Source organism: Schistocerca cancellata, chromosome 3 (assembly GCF_023864275.1).
Source record: "Schistocerca cancellata isolate TAMUIC-IGC-003103 chromosome 3, iqSchCanc2.1, whole genome shotgun sequence".
Lineage (NCBI taxonomy): Eukaryota > Metazoa > Arthropoda > Insecta > Orthoptera > Acrididae > Schistocerca > Schistocerca cancellata.
In genome coordinates, this window is record NC_064628.1 from 221,814,447 (window position 1) to 221,838,622 (window position 24,176).

General features: G+C 39.4%; 1 protein-coding gene across 5 annotated transcripts in view; it reads left to right on the plus strand.

Moving 5' to 3' along the window:
* Positions 1-10,006: 10,006 nt before the first annotated feature.
* Positions 10,007-24,176, plus strand: part of LOC126174851 (uncharacterized) — a 74,759-nt gene continuing 60,589 nt past the window's right edge. For 2 of the 5 annotated variants that reach the window (XR_007535494.1, XM_049921238.1), the window contains exons 1-4: positions 10,013-10,306; positions 16,043-16,324; positions 16,489-16,614; positions 16,828-16,939. Coding sequence is in view for 4 of the 5 variants with exons in the window: in XM_049921238.1 (XP_049777195.1) it covers positions 10,287-10,306; positions 16,043-16,324; positions 16,489-16,614; positions 16,828-16,939 (540 nt within the window). In the remaining variant the exon portion in view is untranslated. Of the gene's footprint in view, positions 10,307-16,042; positions 16,325-16,488; positions 16,615-16,827; positions 16,940-24,176 lie in introns of all 5 variants that reach the window. The other 3 variants (XM_049921239.1, XM_049921241.1, XM_049921242.1) reach the window with 3 other exon arrangements.

Genomic DNA, 24,176 nt, shown 5'->3' on the forward strand with positions numbered 1-24,176 from the left:
TATTTCTCAGTTCTGGAATATTTTGATGCAATAAAGATAGCTGACATTTCGCATTGACTGAGTTAAAATTGGGTAGAGTTGAAATATGTGCTGACTGTTGAAAATTTTTAACCAATAGCTGTTTAAGCTGATGTAATAAGCGAGAATTCTTTTTTGGTTTCTTTCTCAAACTGATGGTTTGTCTCAGTACTAACCTCTCTTAAAATTTGATTTCTTTCTATCCTCCGTGCCCTAAAAAAGGGTTTTTTCTGAACCTTATAATCACTGATATTTTATCATTCAAGGCAGTGCCTCCCCCTTTAAGTTTCCTGCTATTTTCCCAGCCTGTTTACCCTTCCCTTTCCTTTTGAGGTGAAGACCATGTCTAGTATAATCCCATCTATTGAGAGAATCAACAGGAACCATCCAATGTGTGACCGTGCACCCAACATAAGCAGCTGTTACACTCCAAATTAACTCTCTTGACAGAAGAGTTCAAATGAGGTCAGTCATGGCGCTCAAGAACAGATACAAACTCAACATTAGTAAGCTGATGCAAGCTTTGCCAGGTCACACTCTATACTGTACCCAGGATCTCTGTCAATACTATTAGCTGCCCCACCCGCTATAACCACTGTGTCTTCCTTAGTGTAATCTTAGCAAAGTTATCCTAAATCCTCTGTCACCTGCTCCAGACCACTACTAGATTTTAAAAAATTGTGTCCTGGTATTCTGATCCTAGTTCATCGTGCAGAAGTTGGTCTACACCTAACAACAACACTTTCCTTCTCTTTACTGATTTCCCTACAGTCTTACTTTTCAATTTGATGCTGAAAGTTTGTTGTGCCCTGTCTACACCTGCAACTGCTTGAGGCTCACCAGCTTCTAACTGAAGCAACAGGTCAAATCTATTTTCCACATTCACCACGAAGCTGTCAGACGGAGTTCTAGACCTATCCCTCCTGTTTCCTGTTAGCGCTTCCCACCTCTCTTTACCCTTCTCCCTCCTTAACCTGTCAAGATCTCCCCTGGCCTTGTCTAACTCAGCCTGAAGGGCGGCAATTTTCCCTTCCTTTTCTAGTAGCTTCCTATCTCTACTAAATATCCTACAAAATCACTGATGAGTCTCATTTACTTACCCTATTCCCACGCCACTACAGTCACCCACATGAAAAAACTACAGCACCCGTCACACCAAAGCCCCGGCCTAACAGGTCTATAGCAATTCAAGCACTTTTCACTCATGATAAACGTAATAGTTTATTAAGAATAAGTAGTTAAATTACAGCTAAACACGAAAATATGGTTCCACAAATTTGGCCTATACGCAACTGTGTGTAAACAAATACAACAGTGCAAAGTTTCCGAAACAACAAACTAAACTTTACGCTACTTTACAGGAATCTGAGTTGAATGGAGAGAGCAAAGAACAACTAAACGAAATTCTATAGAGTTGCTGTGGCAAAACGTTAACAGAAAATACAACTGTACAATCTTTTCGCGTTTTCTGCTATATTACGCAAAGAAAAACGAAAGCTTCAATGGTTGTGGATTCGCATCCTGTCACATACCATTTTTTTTCAAGTTACTGTAGCGTTGTTAACACGTTCTGGGACTCTCTTAGGAATGTAATACAAGTATGTTCTGCAATAAACGTTCCGTCTGATTTGAGAATGAAGGACGAAATAAATATTTAGCGATTTCCGCGTCTGTGGTTAGGAAGGAACCTCAGATGACAGCTTAAATTGCTGCAAGTGAATCGAGGAGCAATAACATTCATATTCTTCCTTGTCTTCCTATTTAACTCAAATCACACAAAAGTAAAAAAATAAACGGTGGATTACACAAGGAATAAAGATATCATGTAGGATAAAAAGGGTCTGCATGAACTATCTAGGAACAGCTCTGATGTTAGAATTGTAATGTATTACAAAGAATACTGCAAAATATTGAAGCAAGTAATCCAGAAATCGAAGCAGCTTTATTATGAGAAGAAGATAATTACATCAGGTAACAAAATAAAAACTGTATGGGATATTGTGAAGACAGAGACAGGTGGGGCCAAAAAGGAAGAGGAACAGATAGCTCTAAAAATAGATGATACTTTGGAAACAAGTACATATAGTGTTGCAAACCTCTAAAACAAGTGCTTCATTTCTGTTACTGACAGCTTGGGGTTATCAGGTTCAGTGAACAGTGCAATGGAGTATCTGAGACCAGTCTTTAAAAATAACTCCAGTAAAATGGAAATGACACTCATGTCTCCCAAAGAAGTAGCATCCGCCATAAAATCCTTAAAATCTAAGTATTCCGGTGGGTATGATTACATACCAGAAAAGTTAATCAAAAGTGCTCATGCAAGTTTAGTTCTATCTTAAGTTATTTGTGTAATCAATCTCTTATCAGTGGAACATTTGCAGACTGGCTAAAATATGCTGAAGGTAAGCCTCTTTAAAAGAAGGGGGATAAAGAGATACCATCAAACTATCGACCATATTCACTTTTTTTGGCATTCCTAAAAATATTTGAAAAAGTTGTGTTCACGTGTGTCCTTAACCATCTGACTGAAATCAATATATTGTGGAAGTCACAATTTGGATTTCTTAAGGGTTCTGATATAGAAAAAGATCTTTACATTTACAATGTGAATGTACTTAATTCATTTGATAATAAATTAGGGGCAACGGGAATTTTCTGTGACGTGTCAAAAGCCTTTGATTGTGTGAACCACACTATTCTCTTAAGTAAATTAGAATATTATGGTGTTTCCGGCAATGCTGTGAAATGGTTTGAGTCTTATCTATCTAACAGGAAACAAAGGGCGTCATTGCGAAATAACTGTGCAGTAAGCAGTCAGTCTTCATCTGACTGAGAATTAATTACATGTGGTGTTCCTCAAGGTTCCATCTCGGGTCCATTGCTTTTTCTTGTGTACATTAATCATCTCTCATCTGTTACATTGCCAGCTGCTTCGTTTGTTTTGCCTGCAGATGATACAAACATTGCAATAAGTAGCAAGTCAAGTACAGATTTAGAAATAGCTGCTTATCAAATTTTCACTGATATTAATAATTGGTTTAAAGCTAATTCACTGTCATTAAAGTTTGAGAAGACCCTCTATACACAGTTCAGAACCTGTAAGAGATTTCCTTCCAGCATGAATATAACATACATGAAGATGTGCAGATCGAAGAGGTTGACAGTGTTAAATTTCTGGGATTACAACTCAATAATAAATTCAGTTGGGGAGGGCATACCACAGAATTGCTTAAGCGCCTAAACAAGTCTTTATTTGCTGTGAGAATGATGTCAGATGTAGGAGATATAAATATAAAAAAACTTGCATACTTTGCTTACTTTCATTCTGTTATGTCATATGGGATCAGATTCTGGGGCAACTCATCAAACTGAGCAAAAGTTTTTAGAGTGGAAAAGCGTGTAATAAGAATCATTTGTGGTGTAAATTTAAGAACATCTTGTAGAAACCTGTTCAAGGAACTTTGTATTCTAACCACTACTTCTCAGTATATTTATTCCTTAATGAATTTTGTTGCAAGTAATATATCTCTATTTCCAACCAATAGCCCAATACATAGTATCAAAACTAGGAATAAGAACAATCTACATAAAGACCTAAAATCACTTGCCTTGGTCCAAAAAAGGGTCCAATATTCAGAAACACATATTTGCAATAAATTGCCAGCAATCATTAAAAACTTGGTTCCAGATAAAGCAGGCTTAAACAGAGTTTGAAAGACTTTTTGATAGGCAACTCCTTCTACTCCATAGATGAATATCTTAACAGAGACTGTTAAGCTAGCTTAAGTAAAAATATCTGTTAGGTTTCAGTTTTGACAATACTTGGTCACAACAGTCAAGAAGAGGCGTTTTGTGTATGATGAATTTATTAATAGTGCATAACCGTGTTTCATTCTGACAGCATGTTAATTCTGTAAATATTAGCTGTTCCAGTTTACTGTGTTGTATTAACCTATTTCGACTATCTCTGGACAAATGATCTGCGTAGTAAGTATTATATTCAAATGTTTTATGTTTTTATGCTATACTTTCTGACATGTTCCACACCTACGAGAATCATCTCATCTTTTGGGTCTGTGGAACGAAAACTGAATCTAATCTAATCTAATCAATGTCACAGAGTCAATAGCCGATCATACAATGGTCGATAGTGCCCATGATGTCAAAATGACGTCTAGTTCGTAGGAAGTGGTGTGAAACGAGCGTTACCCTGATTTTGACAGTTCTGTGTTAATTTGCGACATTATCATTGTGTTAATTTACAGTGCTTAATAAAATATGTTGAATTCAGAAGTGCTAAGTCATTGCTTCAATACAATAGGGTGAAATGAAGAATACCTACAAGTTGGTGACCCCGACAATATTGTTGAATGCGAGACACCAGAAACTGTGCAAAGACGTACGATGCCTTCGCATCAAGACGTAAGACGAATTCCGATAGAGATGCAGCTGTTATAGCAGCAAGGAGACTTGCAAAAACAATTTGACAGACTCCAAGCTAAAACTGAAATGCAGAAGAATATGGAATTATCTCCACGAATGCTGAAGCACAACATAAATTCAGCCAACATTTTTCGCTAATAGGGATGAAATAAATCTTAATTCACAAATGAAGGTACAAATTTCGAATTAACTGGAAAAGCTGAATTGTGGTTTGTGGTGCTGAAATTAGTGTTTGCGCAGAACAGCATTACCAACGACTGTAAAAAGGTCGTGAGTTTGTGGTAACAATGAAGAGTTTAGATTCTAGGGCAGCCGCAGTAGCCCTCGATGTTATATTGAAGACAATATCTACACCTGAGAGAGATACTAGCCAGCCAACTGTGCAAGTCATTGGAATAAAACATACAGCAGGTGTTACATATCTACTGTATTGGTGGTAGAACACCACTTAAGAGGCATTGCTGGAGAGGAGGAAATGCCTGATGCTATGTAAGGGCATGCTTGGTTTATGCAGCTTCCAGTGGCGGTGAAGGCACGTGTACTGATGTGTGGGAGAATCGACATCAGTTCTATTATCGTTGTAGCAGATAAGGTGTATGTGACAATAGACTAAGCAAGTACTTCGACAGTGATGAAGGCAGCCAACGAAGTCGACTTACAAGAAGCAGTTGCTATTCTGAAGGACCAGCAAACAGACAGTAGTAAGGAGCTTCACTGCATGAAAAGCCAAATACACTGGTGTCCAAAATTAAAACAATAAACCGCTATTTCCCCGTTCTGTGCCTAATTCACGATGAATCATACCAACTGTCAACAGATGTCGTTAAGGTCATGTTCTGCACGGAAGATGACTTTCCGGTCAATCGACAACCACGCCAGCAATGACGTCAGGGCAGCTATGCACGGGTTAGCGTTTGCATGGTAGTCTCACATCCACAATCGCTGTGTACATAGTCACAGACGGTGCAGTATGGCACAGAAAAGACGACGGAGGCTCTCTGCTGTGTAGGGCCATAGTAAGAATCGAAGCAGGAGAGTCGCAAAATGCTGTGGCCCAGTGGCTTAATGTGAATCGTTCTGTTGTTTCTCGGATGGGGCGACAATTTATAGAGACCAAAACTGTGTCCCAGAGACCAGGACAAGGCCGACTATATGCGACGTCACAAAGAGTGGACCGTTATTTGGCTGTAATGGTACGATGGTACCGCTTTGTGCTGCACTGCAATTGGCATCCGACCTCACAGCATCCCCTGGACGTGTTGTATAGAGGTAAACGGTGTACAGATGGCTTCAGCAGACTCGCCTTTATTGTTGGAGACTTGCTATCTGTTTGCCTCTGGCGTGTCTTCACAGAAGGGAACGTCTAAAATGGAACCGCCAAATGCCACCTGGACAGTCGAATGGTGGGTCAACGTTCTTTTCGCAGATAAGTCCCGATTTGGTCGTGAGGGTGATTCTCGACGGATTCGCATCTGGAGGGCACGTGGAACACGCTTTCGAGACCAAAACATTGTGGAGAGCGATATCGAGTTGGATCCCTCATGGTGAGGGCAGGGATTATGTTGACCACACGAACACCTCTTCATGAAATTGTACATGTGAATTAGCAAAATTGAACTGCTGTCAAGTACAGTGAGGAGATCTTGGGATCTTATGCCTACCTGTTGCGTGGTGCTGTGGGTCCAGACTTCATGTTGATGAACAATAATGATCAACTTCGTAGATCAAAATTAGTTGATGTTGTTTTGGAAATAGAAGATATTGCACGCATTATGTAGCCTGCTCTCTCTCCTGATTTTAACCCCATAGAAAATGTCTGGGATGCACTAGAGAGGTGGGTTGTATCTCATCAACATCCACCAACCACTCCCCAAGTCTTGTGATCAGCTCTGCAGGCAGAATGGTTGTTATTGCCTCAAAATGAGATTGATGACACCATTCACAGTATGTCCCATTATTTTTAGGAGTATATTGGTGCCAGAGGTGGTGACATCCCATACTTTGCACATTAACCAGTTGTCAGAATGTATGTGCAAATCTATTAAGTTGGAAAAAAACAAGGATTATTTTTGCCTACCATTATGCATGTTTCAGTTGATTACATTCGTATTCCTTGCATTGTTTGTACTTTATTATCACCTGTTTACCTGTTTATATTGTTTTGTGGGAAAATAAACGCAAGCTTGCAAAATTTCCGTTTGTTGCTTTAATTTTGGACACCAGTGTAGATGCACTGCAAAAGGAAGCGTCAAAAGAACCCCAACCAGACATCAAAGAACACGCGAAGAAACTGTTTCAAAATAAGCAAGCAGGTGGACAAATGGCTCAAAAGGAGCAACAAAATACAGTGTGCTGGTGTCACAGACGTTTTGGTGAGTGGCCCACAAGGTGCATGTCCACATGTACATACCCAAATGGTCTCAGCAAAGAGCAGCAGGTGTGAAACTCTGCAAGAGCACCAAATTGAAAAAGAAAAAGCTACATGAGTCCTGAAAGCGTCAACAATCATGCGAGCAAAATTCAATGGGGTCGATAGACACATAGAACCAATCAAGCTTGCTAACGTTGTCATGAAGGTTGCAGATAATAAACAAAGAAGCAAACCTTTGGTATCTATTCCATTGGAGGTCATGCTTAAGCACTTTACCAGTTGGACAAGACAGGAATGCAATGAGAGCCACATCTATTCATCTTATGGCAGCCAACAGTTTGCCAAAAAGAACATACAGAGATTACTAAGTGGAAGTTGATCTGAGATTCAGCAAGAAGTACAAGTGAATATTTGTGATCGCAGATGTGGTCGACCCCAGATTAAGAGTGGAATTGTTCCATAAAAACACGGGAGAACTGCCGGATATCAGTAACTTCCTGCCACGATATTTCGGCGGAGAGTCTTCTTGCCATCTTCAGGTGAATGCCACTGTAGTAGTACTGGCGAGTACGCGCTGAGCTCCGCTATTTAAAGCCTTCTGAGGTGACATTGCGCATGCGCTGCTCAGCGTGCGCGTTCATAACGGCTCCGTGCGCTGCGCCTCGCGCCCTCCACTGCGAAAGCCTGGCGTATCGGTGTCAGGTGGATTTCCATCTTTATGCAGATAACTACGTCGACTACGAAGTTTCTCTATAACAGGATTCCAAGCATAACGAAAGAACATCGCCAATGGGCGGGAACATGCATACCATGTCAGCAGACATGTACACAAGTTGGTGGGAGAGTTTTTAGAGGCGATAGACTGTTTCTTCCACGTACATATAGATATTGTGAGTCAACTGCCATCATCAGAAGGCTGTCACTGCATGTTTTCTGAGCTGACAAACACTCAGTGGGCTGAGGCAGTTGCAACCAGTGCCAGCTGAGCAGAGAGAATGGCAAGAATTTTTTTTAATGTCATGGATGTTACGGTTTTGCTCTGCATAACATATCACTATTGGTCAGGGATGACAATTCGAATTGAGACTGTTCGTGCAGCTGCTCAAGTTCTGTGGGTTCTAGTACTACCATACAACCAGCTACCAGGCAGCAAATAGTGGGATGGTAGAGTGCTGGCATAGGATGACGAAAGCTGCACTAATGTGTCACAAGGACAGTTGGACTTCTGAACTGCCACTGGCATTTACTGGGCCTGCACACTAAATATATAAGATGAGCACAGGAGTCTCAGCTGCATAGATAGTCTGTGGTGTGACGTTGCATCTCTTGTCAGAGCTATTTCAGTGCAATATGTACTGAGGGAGACAGAATTACTAAACTCGCTACAGCAAGTGAAAACCCAGTATCCAGTCTAAGCACTTTACCAGCATCCAACCATGGGAATTTAAGATATTCATACACAGAGAAATACACGGAAAATATGCTCCCATAATGGACGCAGTGTGTCTGCCATTACAACTGCTGTACTCTGGTGTATTAATAATTTTAAAACATGATGATCATACAGTGCAGATCCAAATAATGACAAGCCACAAACGGTGTCACTAGAACATATTAAGTTAGTGTATCTACTTACATCAGACACTGCTACAGCTCTTGAGGAAAATGAGAAAGCCGCACTGATGACTATGGAGCAAACCAGTGGAGAAACTGGGCAATCAACCACAGCATCACCCTTAGCTCAGTAAGCAAATCCAGAAGAAACATTGGAGACACTAGCGGTCTATATCAGGTTAGGCTGACGACTGCATTACAAGTATCCATATATTTCAGGAGCTCTGCTCTACCGTAGGGGTATGTGGGAAGCGCCAACTTCAAAATAACATACAAAGTGGATCTCAATGTTTTCAACAAACTTATCGGGCAGCATTTCCTCGAGTTATTTGAAGGAGGTTAGTTGACCGCTCGTTACACGAATCACTAATGCAGTCTCTCACTGTGCTGTGAAGCGAGTTAGTTTACATTCATAATGCTCCCTGTCAGCAAAAAATATTAAAAAAATACCTACCATATACACGATAGTCTTTTACTTTAAATTTTACTTTGATACCTGTAACCCTTCCTTACACACAATGATTTGCACTTAACACACATTAAAAAAATCACATTTTTAAAAAAATATATCGAGCAGAAAGAGCCAAGCAAATATAGTGACTTCAATTTATGTTTGAAGTTAATTTTATTATCTGTTAGATAATAGTTGTGTCAGCTGTTCTCGTGTTCCGACATGACGTCGTCTGTAATTGTGGAGCAGTAAATGCAGCATGAAGGATGATTTCTGTCATATAGACAACTGATCAATATCAGCTGGTAATTTTGTTATGTGTTATTCACATCACAGTTATGAACATATATTGCGAGATACCGTAGGCGAATGAACCTGACTTGTCCGTTCGGTTTGGCAACGAGGACTTAGTTCGCCGCTGCTGTGCCACAACACCAACCTTATCCCCTCCAAGCTTCCCTATTGCTCCTCCTCTCTGCGCAGAGCCGCCTTCAGACGTTTTGCCCTTTTGCAGAGTACAAAAATTTTTTCTAGTACTACCTTTTTTCGAAACCTTAAAACGTTTCGAAGGACTGTGAGGTTCGAAAGTGAAAAATATGTTGTAACTTAAGCAAATATCGAAATAAAAACAAAGACCCCGACTAGGGGCTTTTTTTTTTTACAACAGTTTTTGCTTTCCGTCCTGTTAGATCCAGAGTGAAATCATCGTCAAATTTGAATGAGAAATTGTTGTTATTAGTTCTGTGAATCGAAAACTACAGAAGAGTTTACACAAGTTACCTTTTCTGTTATGAAAGTTCCTAGTTCTGCTTTTTTTAGTGGGGTTAAAACATTACGATGAACTGTGAGTTTCAATTGTGAAAAATCTGTTCTAAATTAAGAAAATATTGAAAAATATTTAAAGACTATGGCTTGCGTCATTTTGTTTTGTTTCGGAAAATTGGTTAATTTGATGCAAACGGAAGATACCCATATGCACAACCGGTCGAAGGCGTAACGGAAGTACTTAATTTTTTTTGCATAGTTTCGTTGGTTTGTGACCTGAGCGGCAGAAAGTAGTTTTGTGTTTTTGCTGTCGGTGAACAATGTTATTGTACATAAACAGTGCATCATTATACAGTGTTACAGGTATCACATTCGTTTAGTTTATGGCTATCGCATTTCGTTCAATAGTATTAATAAAGCGAAAAATTGTTACATCTGGAGCGTATTCGAGAGACAATAATAACTGTATTCTTCCGCGTGCAGCAGTTGCTTCCTCTTGACGCCATGTTCTTACGTGGAGTGGTTGATCTGGTGGAGGTTGACTCGTGAAAAGCGTTTAATTTGTGTTTGTTACTAGTTTGACTTTATTTTGAACTTGACCGTGTTTTAAAAAAAGAGTGCGAAATGGGAAGGTCGGATAGAAGGTGAGTAAGGAGCAAGTTCTTACAAAATTTGACTGTTAATGAAGGACCATATTGGGCTACATTGATGTGCGTTGTGGACTGAGTAAATTTTGAAAATATTGTCGATGTTGAAGTAGAAATTGGCAATAGAATCATTAGCTTAATAATTATAAAAATATATGGGGTACTTTATATGCAACGATGAACAGTTTTCGAAGATTGTTAGCCAATTGAAGTTATGTATTCTTTAATTGCTAAGAGCTGTGAAAATGTGTGGAGATTGCTGCGTATTTTGGTACTTAACTTCAAAATGTGTATTATTCGGAAGGACGACGGTTCAATCCCGTCTCCGGCCATCCTGATTTAGGTTTTCCGTGATTTCCCTAAAATCGCGTCAGGCAAATGCCGGGATGGTTCCTTTGAAAGGGCACGGCCGATTTCCTTCCCCATCCTTCCCTCACCCGAGCTTGCGCTCCGTCCCTAATGACCTCGTTGTCGACGTGACGTTAAACACTAATCTCCTCCTCAAAATGTGTACTGATAAGTGTTCTAATATATCGTGTGTGTGTGTGTGTGTGTGTGTGTGTGTGTGTGTGTGTGTGTGTGGGGGGGGGGGGGTGGGGGGGGGAGAGCGGTGCTACGTCTACATGTTTTGGATTCTGCGGCGAGAGTTACCGTTACATTATTTTACAGTGTTAAACACGTATAATGATCAAATTTGTATAATGTGAAGCTTAATTTTTGCACAATACTTCATTGGACATTAACCTGTTTAATGTTTCTGAAGAATTGTGCTATAAAAAACAGGGGAAAAATTACCTTCAAAGCGTAGTAGTTTGAAGGCAGTCATCCACCATACAGGAATTGCATTCAGTTCAGTTATATTTGCCTTGCTACAATTATACACTATGCCTTGTATTGCTCCACAGTTCGAATGTGGTGAAATCTTCGTTGTAGCTTGGTTAGGCAAGAAGGTGGCTATTTTGTTGAGGATGGAAAGCCAACGAATGTGAATGTAAAATAAAAGACCGGTCTGTTGCAGAGCCCACTTTCGCGTCTGTGCTCCATTTAATTCGCTTTTCACGTTCAGAACTTTAACGACAATGCGTATATACGAAAAGGCTATTAGTCCCGTGTGTGAATATGAATATGTTCTGTATAACTGTAGGGAGTGTTTCACGATGCACCTCTGTAGTAGCGCCCCAAGCGAACTTTTCTGGAACTGCAGACCGATTCACGTCGCCCGTCAGTTTTTCTGCAGAAATTGTAACGGGCTGGTCCGATCTCAAATTCGTAATTTTCCAGTGTCTAGTTGAAATTACAGGCAAGCCCCTCCCCCCTGTGAATTGTTAACATTCTTGTAGACATCCCAAGGAATTTCCTTTCTTCTTCCGGATATGCTGGAATAAGGCAATAGAAGGAATCAAATCAAATGTAAGGGCCTTATAAGTTTCATATACAAATGCTGTATCAGACTTGTAAAATTATATTCATATTTAGTCAGAAAGAAAGGATTACTATCATATCTCAGTAAGTTATGATCCTACATGCATATTTCCTCACTGTGTGCTTTTATTGGGATATTTGTTTGTTTGGTCCATTTCCTTTTTTAGAATATGCAGCTGATACAAAGAATTCTTTTTGCAGACTGCTTGCATAAAATATTGTATTTACTTACTGCATTTATGAAAGTTACTCATTAAATGAAAATATGCGGAAGTTCCCATATGAAAACGTGAAGTTAGCTGATGGCTACGGATGTCAACAAACCATAAACAATAGCAAGTAGAAAGCACACACTGAGTACCCCATTCTGCATATGTAGTCATTATTGCAGTCGCAAATGGATGCGAAGATTCTCGGCAGTTTAGAACTCTTGTATACTTCTTCATGCTGATAATTTCTGCTATTTCTCATAGTTTCACATGTTCAGCCACCAGATGGCACACACTATAGATGTCTGTCATATCATTGTGTCATACTCCCATAAAAGATGCAAGGTTGGGACACTAAATATAAGGGGCGTTCAAAAGGAAATGAGCCAGAGGCATAATTACAGAAACCAGTACCTGTATGTTAGAAGTATTGACACTGGCTGTTGAGACACTTGCCTCACTTTGACAGAAGATGATGAATGGCTGTCTCATAAAATTCCTGGGGGTGCAGTGTTAATCAACTCTGCAAGTAAAGCTGAACGGCGTTCGAGGTGAATGGTTTGCCCCTCAGAGCCCTTTTAAGGGGACCAAAATTGGCCTAATGACAGGGGGAGAGGTCCGGACTGTATGGAGGTTGGCCGAGAACCTCCCATTTGAATTTCTGCAGGAGTGCCGCGACTGTGTTGGCCATATGAGGCTTTGCATTCTCGTGGAGCATAATGACCCCACAGGTGAGATTGCCTGGTCATTTTGATTTTATGCTTGGTGAAGTGTGGTCAAGGTTTGCAAGTAATGCTGGGCATTCACTGTTGTCCCATGCTGCAGGAAGTGGATCAGAAGTGAATCATTTTTGGTCCCCTTAAAAAGGTTCTGAGGGGCAAACGATTCACCTCAGACAACGTCCACCCGTACGTGCGGAACTGGTTAACATCGCAGCCCTGGGAATATTATGAGACAGCCATTCACTGCCTTGTCACAGTGGGACAAATGTCTCAACAGCCAGGGTCAATACTTCTAACATAGAGGTACTGGTTTCTGTAATAATGCCTCTGGCATATTTCTTTTTGAACGCTCCTTATAGATCTCACTAATAAGCAGGATTCGGGTTCATCAGGCTGCCTTGTTTAGGTTGTGTGTTTGCTTTATTATTGGAGGGGAGGAGAGTAAGAGCTCTTTGCATAATTGCGGTCAACACTTTTATGGACTTACATTTCTTTGTTCGAGAAATTCCCAGTGTGTGCTGCCATGTTAACAAAGACATTTGAGCAGGAATCCTTTTTTCATGACCAAACTTGTCTGCTACAGTTGGGCGAATACTGTGACTTAAGTGTATTGTATAACAATGTTGTCAGCTCCCAACATGAGGTGTGATGGGGAAAAAAGGGGATGTTTTAGCAGCTGTTTGTATGCAAACAATGGGAGCAGTGATTATGTGAATCTATTATTCCATCGATCTCATGAAACTGAGGCTAGTGTGTTGTTAACTCCTCCCTCCCCCAAAAACCATTGTTGTAGTGGGAGACTGATTGGTAACATTGCTGGAGTTCTAGGGATTTGGTTGAAAGGTGGTAACTGAGTGCGAGCTGGTGAAGCAAACAAATTTGAATGCCAGATAAGGGTGGTAACAGTTTGACATGTAGTGTAGCCTAATGTTTGTTTGTGCCATAGGTAAATGCACTTTCTCACTATAGAAATAAAAGCGAAAAGATTAATTCATAAAATGTATTTTAAATAATGGCCAAGCCTGAGTATTTTGATGTTTATTGTGCATATTTATCAAACAAGCTATAAAAAAAAAAGGCAGGTGGGCCCACTGCATGACTTGTTCCTGAAACTGAAGCATTAGCTGCCTATGAGCAGTAGAGAAACACTGCTGACTTGGATTGGCCTCACTCCAGACTCTCGCTTAGCTAGGTTTGTAATAGTAGGCTAATTTTCTGTCAATGGACAGGTGTTGTCAATGTTTCACTTTCATATTGTGAGCTATTTAAATATGCATGTTCATTAAGTCTGTTTCTCATACATACTTGTTCCCAAAGTAAAGCCTAGTTTACCTGATGACACTGTGTTGCATGCGTTTGTGGTACCGGCCAGTACGCGTTTGTGGCACACTTTTGCACAACTCATTAGTAAAATTAAACAACTTTGGTTTCTTCCAACTTTCGTGACCCAAGTTGCACAAGTATTGAGATTAGGTGTGGCAGTGTTGTGTAAATGAACAGCAATATTAAATGGGGGAATGGAGGAAATTGTTCATTTTATGGATATCTACGCTATGTGTAGGTGTTTGTGGGATTTGAATGATGTTCACTATATAAACAAGCAGTGACATTTTGCTGCATTTGAGGTTTTCGTACATACAAGTAAACAAAACATGACTGTGGAACAGCCCATGTCCAAAAGGCTAAAATCCTATAGTTAGAGTTGGTCAGTTTTTAATCAATATTTGTTTATTTAAAATGTTAAGGAGTGCTTCCCATTCACAAATTGTAGTACATATGTTCAAACCCTGAAATGTTGCCACTGTACATGTGTATTCAGAATAGTAGTTTGGAAACCATTCTGTACTAAATGCAGGCTGTTTTGAATAATTATTACTACTGGACTTCAGTTTTGTCTTTTAGCCACCAACCTGAACACCCACCTGCCCCCAAGCATATATGCTTCTCAATGTTTCTGGCTGGTAAACTCCATTATTGACATGTTTCTCGTCTGTTAACTGTCATTGTGCATATTGTTGAGATAGCTGTTTTCCTCTGCCAGTTAAGAATTGCACCTGTAGCACTGACAATTTTATCAACCATTTGTTGGTGTAATGGAGCCGACTTTTCATAAGAGTGAAATTTGGAAACTGCAATTCCAGATGCATTTCCCACAATCTGATGAGCTGCTTCTCTTTGAAACTTAGTGGACCATGCCATGACAAAGGTTTAATTAAGCATGGTGTTAATGGAAATGTCAGGCGTAGGATTCTTAAGACTTTTGCACAAAACGCAATTTTTAATTAATTTCTGGTGACAGTGCTTCACGCATTACCATACCTTTCTATCTTATTGCATTATTAACCTTTTTGGCGTAGCATGAGCTGTTCTAGTGTCATTCTAAGATGATTAGAATAACTTCTGTGATCTTTCACAGCAATTAGTTTCAGTAAGGTCACTGAATACCCAAGCTGATGTCTTTATCTAGACATGAACCCAAACAAGTTTCTTATTTCTATTCCTATGACACAGTTTCACCCAACAAAGAATTAACTCCACTGCAACTCTTGCAACTGTTAAAACTTTCATTTTAGACATGACTACAGCATTTGTAAAATGATGAAACTCAAGTGTGCAGTGGTCATGCCATCTACAGTCATGTGAAACCCATTTGTGTGCAATTTTGTTTACGCAGCAAGTGGTGCAACTCATAGATGCTGAGTGCTTCTGCTGTGGACGATTGGAAACTGCAAAAGTTGGTTGGTTGCTTGCAGATTGTGTTTTGGGCAAGTCGATCTAATTGCCACCTATTTCATTCAATACACTAGCTAGTGGCATTGTACACTTCTTCATCCACAACTGTTAGATTCCTAGTGCTAGAATTCTCATTTATCATGTGAGAAGTTTTGCAGACACCTTTGTGGTTTTCATCATTATGAATGAGACACATATCTGGAGTAAGAGGAAAGAATTAGGGATTGTTCTGATTATGTTCTCTGCCCTGTCAGAAGAAAACCTGTTAGGGACACACATTGTAAAATAAAACATAATCAACAAATGAAAAGTTTGTAAAGAAAATTTCTGTTGCACAGGGTTATATTGTATTTTGAAATATATACGTGTAATGATGCAGTAAAATGTTTCATTGTAGAACTCTCTCAAGAAAACTGTACAGTTATGGTAACTTTAAGGAAAACATGGACTTTTTAAATGAAAGTGTTGGATACATTATATATAGTCTTTAGACACATATTTTGTACACTTGGTCAGACTAAAATTTACTTGTGTTGTTTTATTGCATTCTTTGGTAGGTAAGCATTGTAATGTTTTCATGATGTAATTTCTCTTTACATGCTAAAACTATAAATCTGTTAGTTGACTTGATTTTTTTTCTTATGTAGAGACAGAGACAGGGACCGGGACAGGGATCGAGATAGGGACAGGGACAGAGACAGGTCTCGTGACAGGGGCCGAGACCGAGACAGGGACAGAGATCGCGATAGAAGTCGGCGAAGGAGCCGTAGTCGCAGTAGAGATCGTTATCGTGATGACCGAAGAGGTGGTGGTGGACGAGGGAAAAGAAGTCAAGCTGGAGCTAATCTCCGGAAACCACATTGGGACCTAAGCAGACTTCAACCTTTTCGCAAAGACTTCTATGTTCCTCATCCAGATGTAGCAAACAGGTGAGTGGAATATTGTTACCAGTGCATTAAATGGTCAGAGTTTAGATGGAGTACATTTGACTTCTTATATAACAACCAAGATGCTTATACCAAATTGCTACATTTTTTACGATGTGTTACTACTAGTCAGAATTGTGGAAAAGCATATATTTTCATCCTTACAGGTCACCACAGGAAGTTGAAGAATATAGAAGTTCAAAAGAAATAACGCTTAAAGGTCGCAATGTTCCAAATCCTATCAGAACATTTGATGAAGCTGGCTTCCCAGAATATGTACTTAAAGAAATAAAGTATGTATGTTTTCCTAAACTGTGTTTTTGGAGATTAAGTATAATGTTCTTCATATTTGCTGTAGATTACTGTAAGAGAATGGCTAATAGTGACTGCAGGGATGTAAGCCAATGCTTATTTTGATTGGAATTGTTTTCTTTAACCATGAGAATACAGGTTACAAAAATAGATAACAAATGCTTAATGAAACTTTGATTTGATTGTATGTGCAGAAAGCAAGGGTTCTCAGAACCTACAGCTATCCAAGCTCAGGGTTGGCCCATTGCGTTGAGTGGAAGAGATATGGTGGGCATTGCGCAGACTGGTTCAGGAAAAACTCTTTCGGTAAAGTATCTCTGCAAATCATTTGACTTTATTTAAGAGGCAGTGATGAAATAAAAGCAAATGAATGTTACATGTATGTGATATACGCTATACTGAGCCTTGAATGTGTGAATGTTATGTAAAAATGACATTAATTACACTTTATTAATAACAGTTGGACCAGATCATTACTTGATACGCAAGGACATTTAGTTATAGTTGCTGTTACTATAAAGTTGCCATTTGTTGTGCATTGCTTTAAAATTCTTTATTCAGTTTGTAAGGTTCTTACACATATGTTAAAACTTAAAAGTTTCTGTGGTTAATCAGATCTAGTTATGTTCTAAGGTTGCAGAAAAATAATGGTGGAAGATTTTTATGTAAATATTGATCATTGTTGTTGTTTGTATTGAGTTACACACCCTCTCCCACTGCTACCCTTGCATATTTCTTTTTCAAAAATTGTATTTCTCTGGTGAATGTGAGGTTTAACTGTGTATCATGGGCTATCATTCTACATATTCAACATAACTTGGTTTATTCGGTGCACGTTAAACAGGTGCATCCAACGAAGTGGAAAGTTTTCTGTAATTTCAGTGCTATACTTGGTTTGTTTTATTGGTTATACCTATAACTATGCTCCAGTATTCGTTGTAGTTAATTTACACAAATGGTAGTGGACCAGACAGTTCCATCTAACTAGAATTTGCTTATGTACATTGAACAACAGTCTTCTGGTGTCTACAGACGACAGTGTACCAGGGGTACTTCATCATCGGGCAATTCAAAGTCAATTCAACGCAGATAAGTAACATTTTCAACCTGAACCCTCTCAGATTTCTTTCAAATTTGGAGCATCCAATGATCCAGATAGGAGATGGTAAACCACTGATTTGCAGAGATATGGCAATTGACAAAGTTACGGGCCATATAAGTTGGTAATGATACGAAATTGAAATGTGTCTGTGTCAACTCATGTTACTGGAATTCTGGTTCTAATCCTGATACAGCAATGAAATTCTCATAATTAAAAAGCTAATGGATAGATCTTCACACTGATATGCAACATACTGGGTTTCTAAGAATTTTCATGTTCACCATAATTGACCTTGAATATGTCAACCCCCACCCCTACATTCAGTTTTTTTGAAAAATATGTGGTATAAAAATTTGTCACCATCAGTACGCTTTCAAAATACTGAAGGAAGTATGTAAATATGAAACGCACATTATTGTAAAGTACAAGACAATGTTGTATAAAAATATGGTTTATATTGTTATAATGGTATTATGAATGATTTACAGTATAGCTTCAGTAAAAAGTGGTTACATCTCATCTCACAAGTCTCCATTTAAATTGTTAATGTTAACCAGATCTGATGCAGGGAGAGTGTGTGTCTTTCCATTTGGTGTCAATGGACCCAATCTTTTTAAATGTCACATTGTCTGATAACACAGGTGTCAGTTAGCTAGGAAAGGCAGATGCTGGAGATGGCCTATTTGGTTGCAAGAAGCTGGTGTGTACGTAATCTGTTTCTTCATATATTTGTAAGACATTTGGATACCACCAATGACTGTCATACATACAGGCAAGAAGTCCATGTATGTCTCTTAACAGCATTTCATTCACCACGGCAGTCTCTGACTCTTGTCAGCCCAATAAAGAAGCAGAAAATGTTCTTTATTTAATTGAATATAATAGATGGAAACATTCCATGTGGGAAAAATATATCTAAAAACAAAGATGATGAGACTTACCTAACAAAAGCGCTGGCAGGTCGATAGACACACAAACAAACCACAAACATACACACAAAATTCAAGCTTTCGCAACAAATGGTTGCTTCGTCAGGAAAGAGGGAAGGAGAGGGGAAGACGAAAGGATGTGGGTTTTAAGGGAGAGGGTAAGGAGTCATTCCAATCCCGGGAGCGGAAAGACTTACCTTAGGGGGAAAAAAGGATAGGTATACACACTTGCAAGTGTGCGCGCGCGCACACACACACACACACACACACACACACACACACACACACACACACACACACATCCATCTGCACATACACAGACACAAGCAGATATTTGTAAAGGCAAAGAGTTTGGGCAAAAACTAAACTTCTGTGTAACTTCAGCAGTGCAATTTGTACCAGACACAGTCCCACAGTCCTGTCAAATTTGGACAGTAGGGACATGGACACCTCCCCTTAAGACATATGCTGCAAGTGCAGGATTGCGTGTACCAAATGCTATGCAGTGCTTGTTTGATAGTAATATTTGTTTTCCAGACTTCATTAGTTCTTTCAGTTTACACCCTTCAACCATTAACTGAAAATTATTCTATGAGACATGGGTCCCAAGTGGCATTGGTAAGGACAAAGTGCTTTGGTAACAACTTACAAAATTTTGATTATCCTGTTTACGCTGGGTGTCTCTTTGATAGATGCATGCAATTCCTTAAGGTTGTGCAACACTTTCTGCTTCTGTACTTTGATTGCATTTTCTTTTACAGATGTTCTTTTCTCCCTGGCATCACATGGCTCATGATAAAATCATGTACACGTTGAATGAATGGCTTTTTCACACGTTTTATCAAGCTTTAGATTTTGTGACATTAATATACCATGGTCTGCTACTAACAGTTTTGCTCTTTGTAGCATGCAGTCTGAAGTGGAAAATTTTTTCATAGTTTTCCTTATAATCCAGCTCTTTCAAATTACTGTCAGAATTTGTATTTTGTCACATATAGTCTGAATTGTGACACATCTTCCAGCTGCATTATGATTTCTCCTTTTCTATTTTGTACACTCTTCTTCTACCAGTTGTGCCACATAAGTATGCTCCAATACTGAGGCAGTCTTTTACAATTTTTGGCTTTGGGTACTTTTTCTCATACTGAAGCCTCTCTTTTTTTCGCAGCAGATTCACCTAAATACTGAAGGCTAGTACTTAAAGATTCCAGTGCCACATCTTATATTGTTTCTTCTTCATTTACACATTTTGTGGAAGTTCGTAGGTCAGCTGTGGCAGCACTACAGGGGCGATGGGTTTTCTGATTTTGCTTTCTAGGTTTGCTGCAAATTTTTCCACCTGGCAATACATTCGGGCACCTGTTTACTATCCATTCCTGAACATTCATCACATTCTTCATTAAGCTCACATGACCACATTTAAATGGATTGCAACAATAAAGTTATGACTTCAAATCCATTTTTTACGAAACTACTTCACATTACATGTATACTGCAGATTGAGTAAACAAGCTACTTATGATTGGTTGAAAAGAGTCTCTGTGGCTGGCTGTTCACAGCAAGAAATGTTCACCAATTGGTCAGAATAATGACTACTATCGGCTACTGTTCTGGGAAAAACCATGTATATGACTTTCTTTTTTAAAAAAAAAAAAAAATTGAGGAAGTGATGTTTTGAGACATTAAAGGTCTAAGATGAGGATTTAGAAACTCGCTTTGTTGCGTGTAGTGTAAAGCCCTAATCGTTAGCTTTTCAATTGTATAAGTTTCACTGCTGTCTCTTGATTAGCAGCAGAGTTACTGGTCCAGAAATACATGCCAATATAGACACATGTAAATTTTACACAGTTTTCAAACTTTGCAGACCTGTAGCTTTCTTCACGATTATTATAAGCCTCTGCAAATCAGGTCATTGGATGCACCGTATCTGAAGCAAAACTGGGTGGGTCAGGTTGAGTGCTGCATTAACTTGCCTTCCCATGAAATTACCCCAATTTTTTTATCTGCTGTTGATCTAGTGATTGGATTCTACTCTCAGCTGTTTTGATGGGACCACTTGCTGCTGCTTTTCAAACATGGTGGAATATTTTTTACATCTTTATGATGCAGGTGTTGTAATTCTATCCGTTAGATAGAAGACAGAATACCAACCCCACAGTAAGTGTCCGGAGAGAAGAGTAATGGTCTTGCTGCTGAATTACTCTTTAAAGCTTATTTTATATAACTGCACATTGTTCTGTATGGTGAAATTCACCCAATATTCATGGAGACAATTTTAATCTCTGGGGAAGCTGTATCACAGGTCGTCGAGAGTCTTAAATTTTTGGGGTATATGTGCTCAAGGAGAGCATATGTCAGAGGTAGATGAATGTGATATTCTGACCAGGCACCTTCACCATGACTTGAAGCTCATTGAGCAGTGTGTTAGCTTGTAGTGTGCCCATCGACTGTCAATCCAGATGCTTTAAAGATGTGATAAAGCATATGGTAACACACATTACCAGTATGAGGTACGGTGCCCTAGTTCAAAGTTCTTGATGTGCTTTTTCCGAGTTAAGGTGAAGCCAACCTATTCATAGATAAGGAGGTTGAACCACAATCTTTGTTTGATAGAACCACAATCCTCCTCCAGTCACCGATAACATGTCACAACCCCACAAAGTACCCATTAATCATTAATGTATGTGATAACATTGAGACGATTTAGAGCAAGAACCACAGTGTGATATGTGTACATGAAACAGATTTCGAAAAGTCATTTTGTGTTTTTGCTTTATCTCCTGTGTTTTAATGCTATTAATGTCACATTGTTTCTAGACATATGACTGTCAGAGATCAGAACTTAAGATCTTCTGTCAGTAGATATTTTTACTTTGGAGTTCGTTGAATGCTTCATGCGTGGCCCTCCTTCCCCCAATTTATGGATTCATTCAGTTTTCGTTTGTGAGACTTTGTTTATATTTAAATTTGCAATGAAGATATGTTTGCTTTTGCGGCCGTTTCTTAACACTGTTGTCAAGATGCGTCACGTGTTTCCCATCTCTCAGTTTTTCTTGACACACAAGTGTCTCTAAGACATATTTAACAGTACTCTTGAACTTTGTCTTGTTTATGCTTAAAATTTTCAGTCCTGTAGACTGTTCAGGCCATCTGAAAAGTTTCTTGTTGCACTTGCTAAGGAGAAATATCCTCATAACTTAACATTCCTATTTACAGCCACATTAAGTATTCATGTAATGGTCTTTTGATCACTGATACCTCATGCTATGCTAACCGACAAGCGCACGGTCATACTCGTCATTTTGGAAACTGCTGTATGGTTCTTCCACTTTCTAAATTTTGGCTACCAACGGGAATTGAAAGTTACTGAAGTAAAATTATGACTGACACTTTCTCATGGATTCCTCATTTAAAACTGCCTGGTGAAGAGCCACAGATTGTACTGCCCTCAGGGGCTCAGCATCCAGTTGATGAATGCCGCTAGGTGCGCTGCAGAAACCTATTCATAAGGTGGACCCTTCGACACAGATGATGTCCAGTGCACCATTATTCACCACTAGCACCTGTACTTGGCACCTGTACAGGCCAAACTGAAGTGAGCAAAGACATCCAGGCAGCTACAACAGAAGAGACGGCAAAATTTTCACAGTGAGCATCAAGTAGACACCTTGAAAGTAGAGTGCCTTTCCCCATCATTCTCGAAGGGTAAGGGTCATTACATGAGGGCCAAAATCTGTCTGGCACCATCAGATGTTATTCTGGTATGTCTGACTGACAAGGAAAGGCATCATGGATTTCGATACCTTTTGAGTGGACAGAGACAGCCCCTCCAATCATCCTCACTCTACAAGCACCTCACCACCTCGGCGTATGGGTAGAAGTAAATCGAACCCACACTGCTTCAGGTCTCGTCCGGAGGAGTTAACTCTTAGTATAGAACATACCTATTGCCTCCTTTTCTGAGAGACTCATTTTAAATACACTTGGAGGCTGTAACTTACAGAAAAGATTACCTTACTGGTGTCAGGGTGAAAGCTGGGGTTGCAATGTTCATCTGGACTCGTTCCACTCCGTGCTTGTGTCTTTAACCACAGCACAAGTAGTAGTGTTCTGTATGATGATTATTGATGCTTACACTATCAAGGTTGTCTTTTCAGTTCTTGTGAGTAAATGCAACTTGGGTTTCTGATTTATCATCATTTTTTAAATAAAATTTTCACAATGCTTGCCTTGTGTATCACTCGTGCAGGGACACTTAGACTTTGCTGCTTAGTGCCGTTACCCACAAATCAACATTAAATTCTATTACTGTGAAGTGCTGCATTAACTTGTAGCCAGTTCTATTGGCTAGTGAGGAAAGTGCTGAATCACTGATTCAGAGTGAGCTTAATATAATTAAGCAGCCTCAGAGGAGTACTTCATCTGTACTCTTCCTTCCGAATTTGTAAGGATTATACGCAAATAAATAAAAGATTTCCAGTACACGAACATTAATTTTATTCTGTTAACTGTTGCAGTAATGTGAAATATTGACACAATGTTCCATTTTTTTGTGGAACTTGAAAATAAAGTTACGAATAAAAGTTTTAGCATTGAGAGTTGCAGTAAAACTGAAGTGATATCAGGTGTTCCCCAGGGAAGCGTCCTGGGACCTGATCTATATAAATGACCTGGGTGACAATCTGAGCAGTTCTCTTAGGTTGTTCGCAGATGATGCTGTAATTTACCGTCTAGTAAGGTCATCTGAAGACCAGTATCAGTTGCAAAGCGATTTAGAAAAGGTTGCTGTATGGTGTGGCAGGTGTCAGTTGATGCTAAATAACGAAAAGTGTGAGGTGATAGACATGAGTTCCAAAAGAAATCCGTTGGAATTCAATTACTCTATAAGTAGTACAATTCTCAAGGCTGTCAATTCAACTAAGTACCTGGGTGTTAAAATTACGAACAACTTCAGTTGGAAAGAGCACATAGATAATATTGTGGGGAAGGCGAGCCAAAGGTTGCGTTTCATTGGCAGGACACTTAGAAGATGCAACAAGTCCACTAAAGAGACAGCTTACACTACACTCGTTCGTCTTCTGTTAGAATATTGCTGCGCGTTGTGGGATCCTTACCAGGTGGGATTGACGGAGGACATCGAAAGGGTGTAAAAAAGGGCAGCTCGTTTTGTATTATCACGTAATAGGGGAAGGAAGTGTGGCAGATATGACACGCGAGTTGGGATGGAATTCATTAAAGCAAAGACGTTTTTCGTCACGGCAAGATCTATTTACAAAATTTGTCACCAACTTTCTCTTCCAAATGCGAAAATATTTTGTTGAGCCCAACCTACATAGGTAGGAATGATCATCAAAATAAAATAAGAGAAATCAGAGCTCGAACAGAAAGGTTTAGGTGTTCGTTTTTCCCGCGCGCTGTTCGGGAGTGGAATGGTAGAGAGATAGTATGATTGTGGTTCGATGAACCCTCTGCCAAGCACTTAAATGTGAATTGCAGAGTAGTCATGTAGATG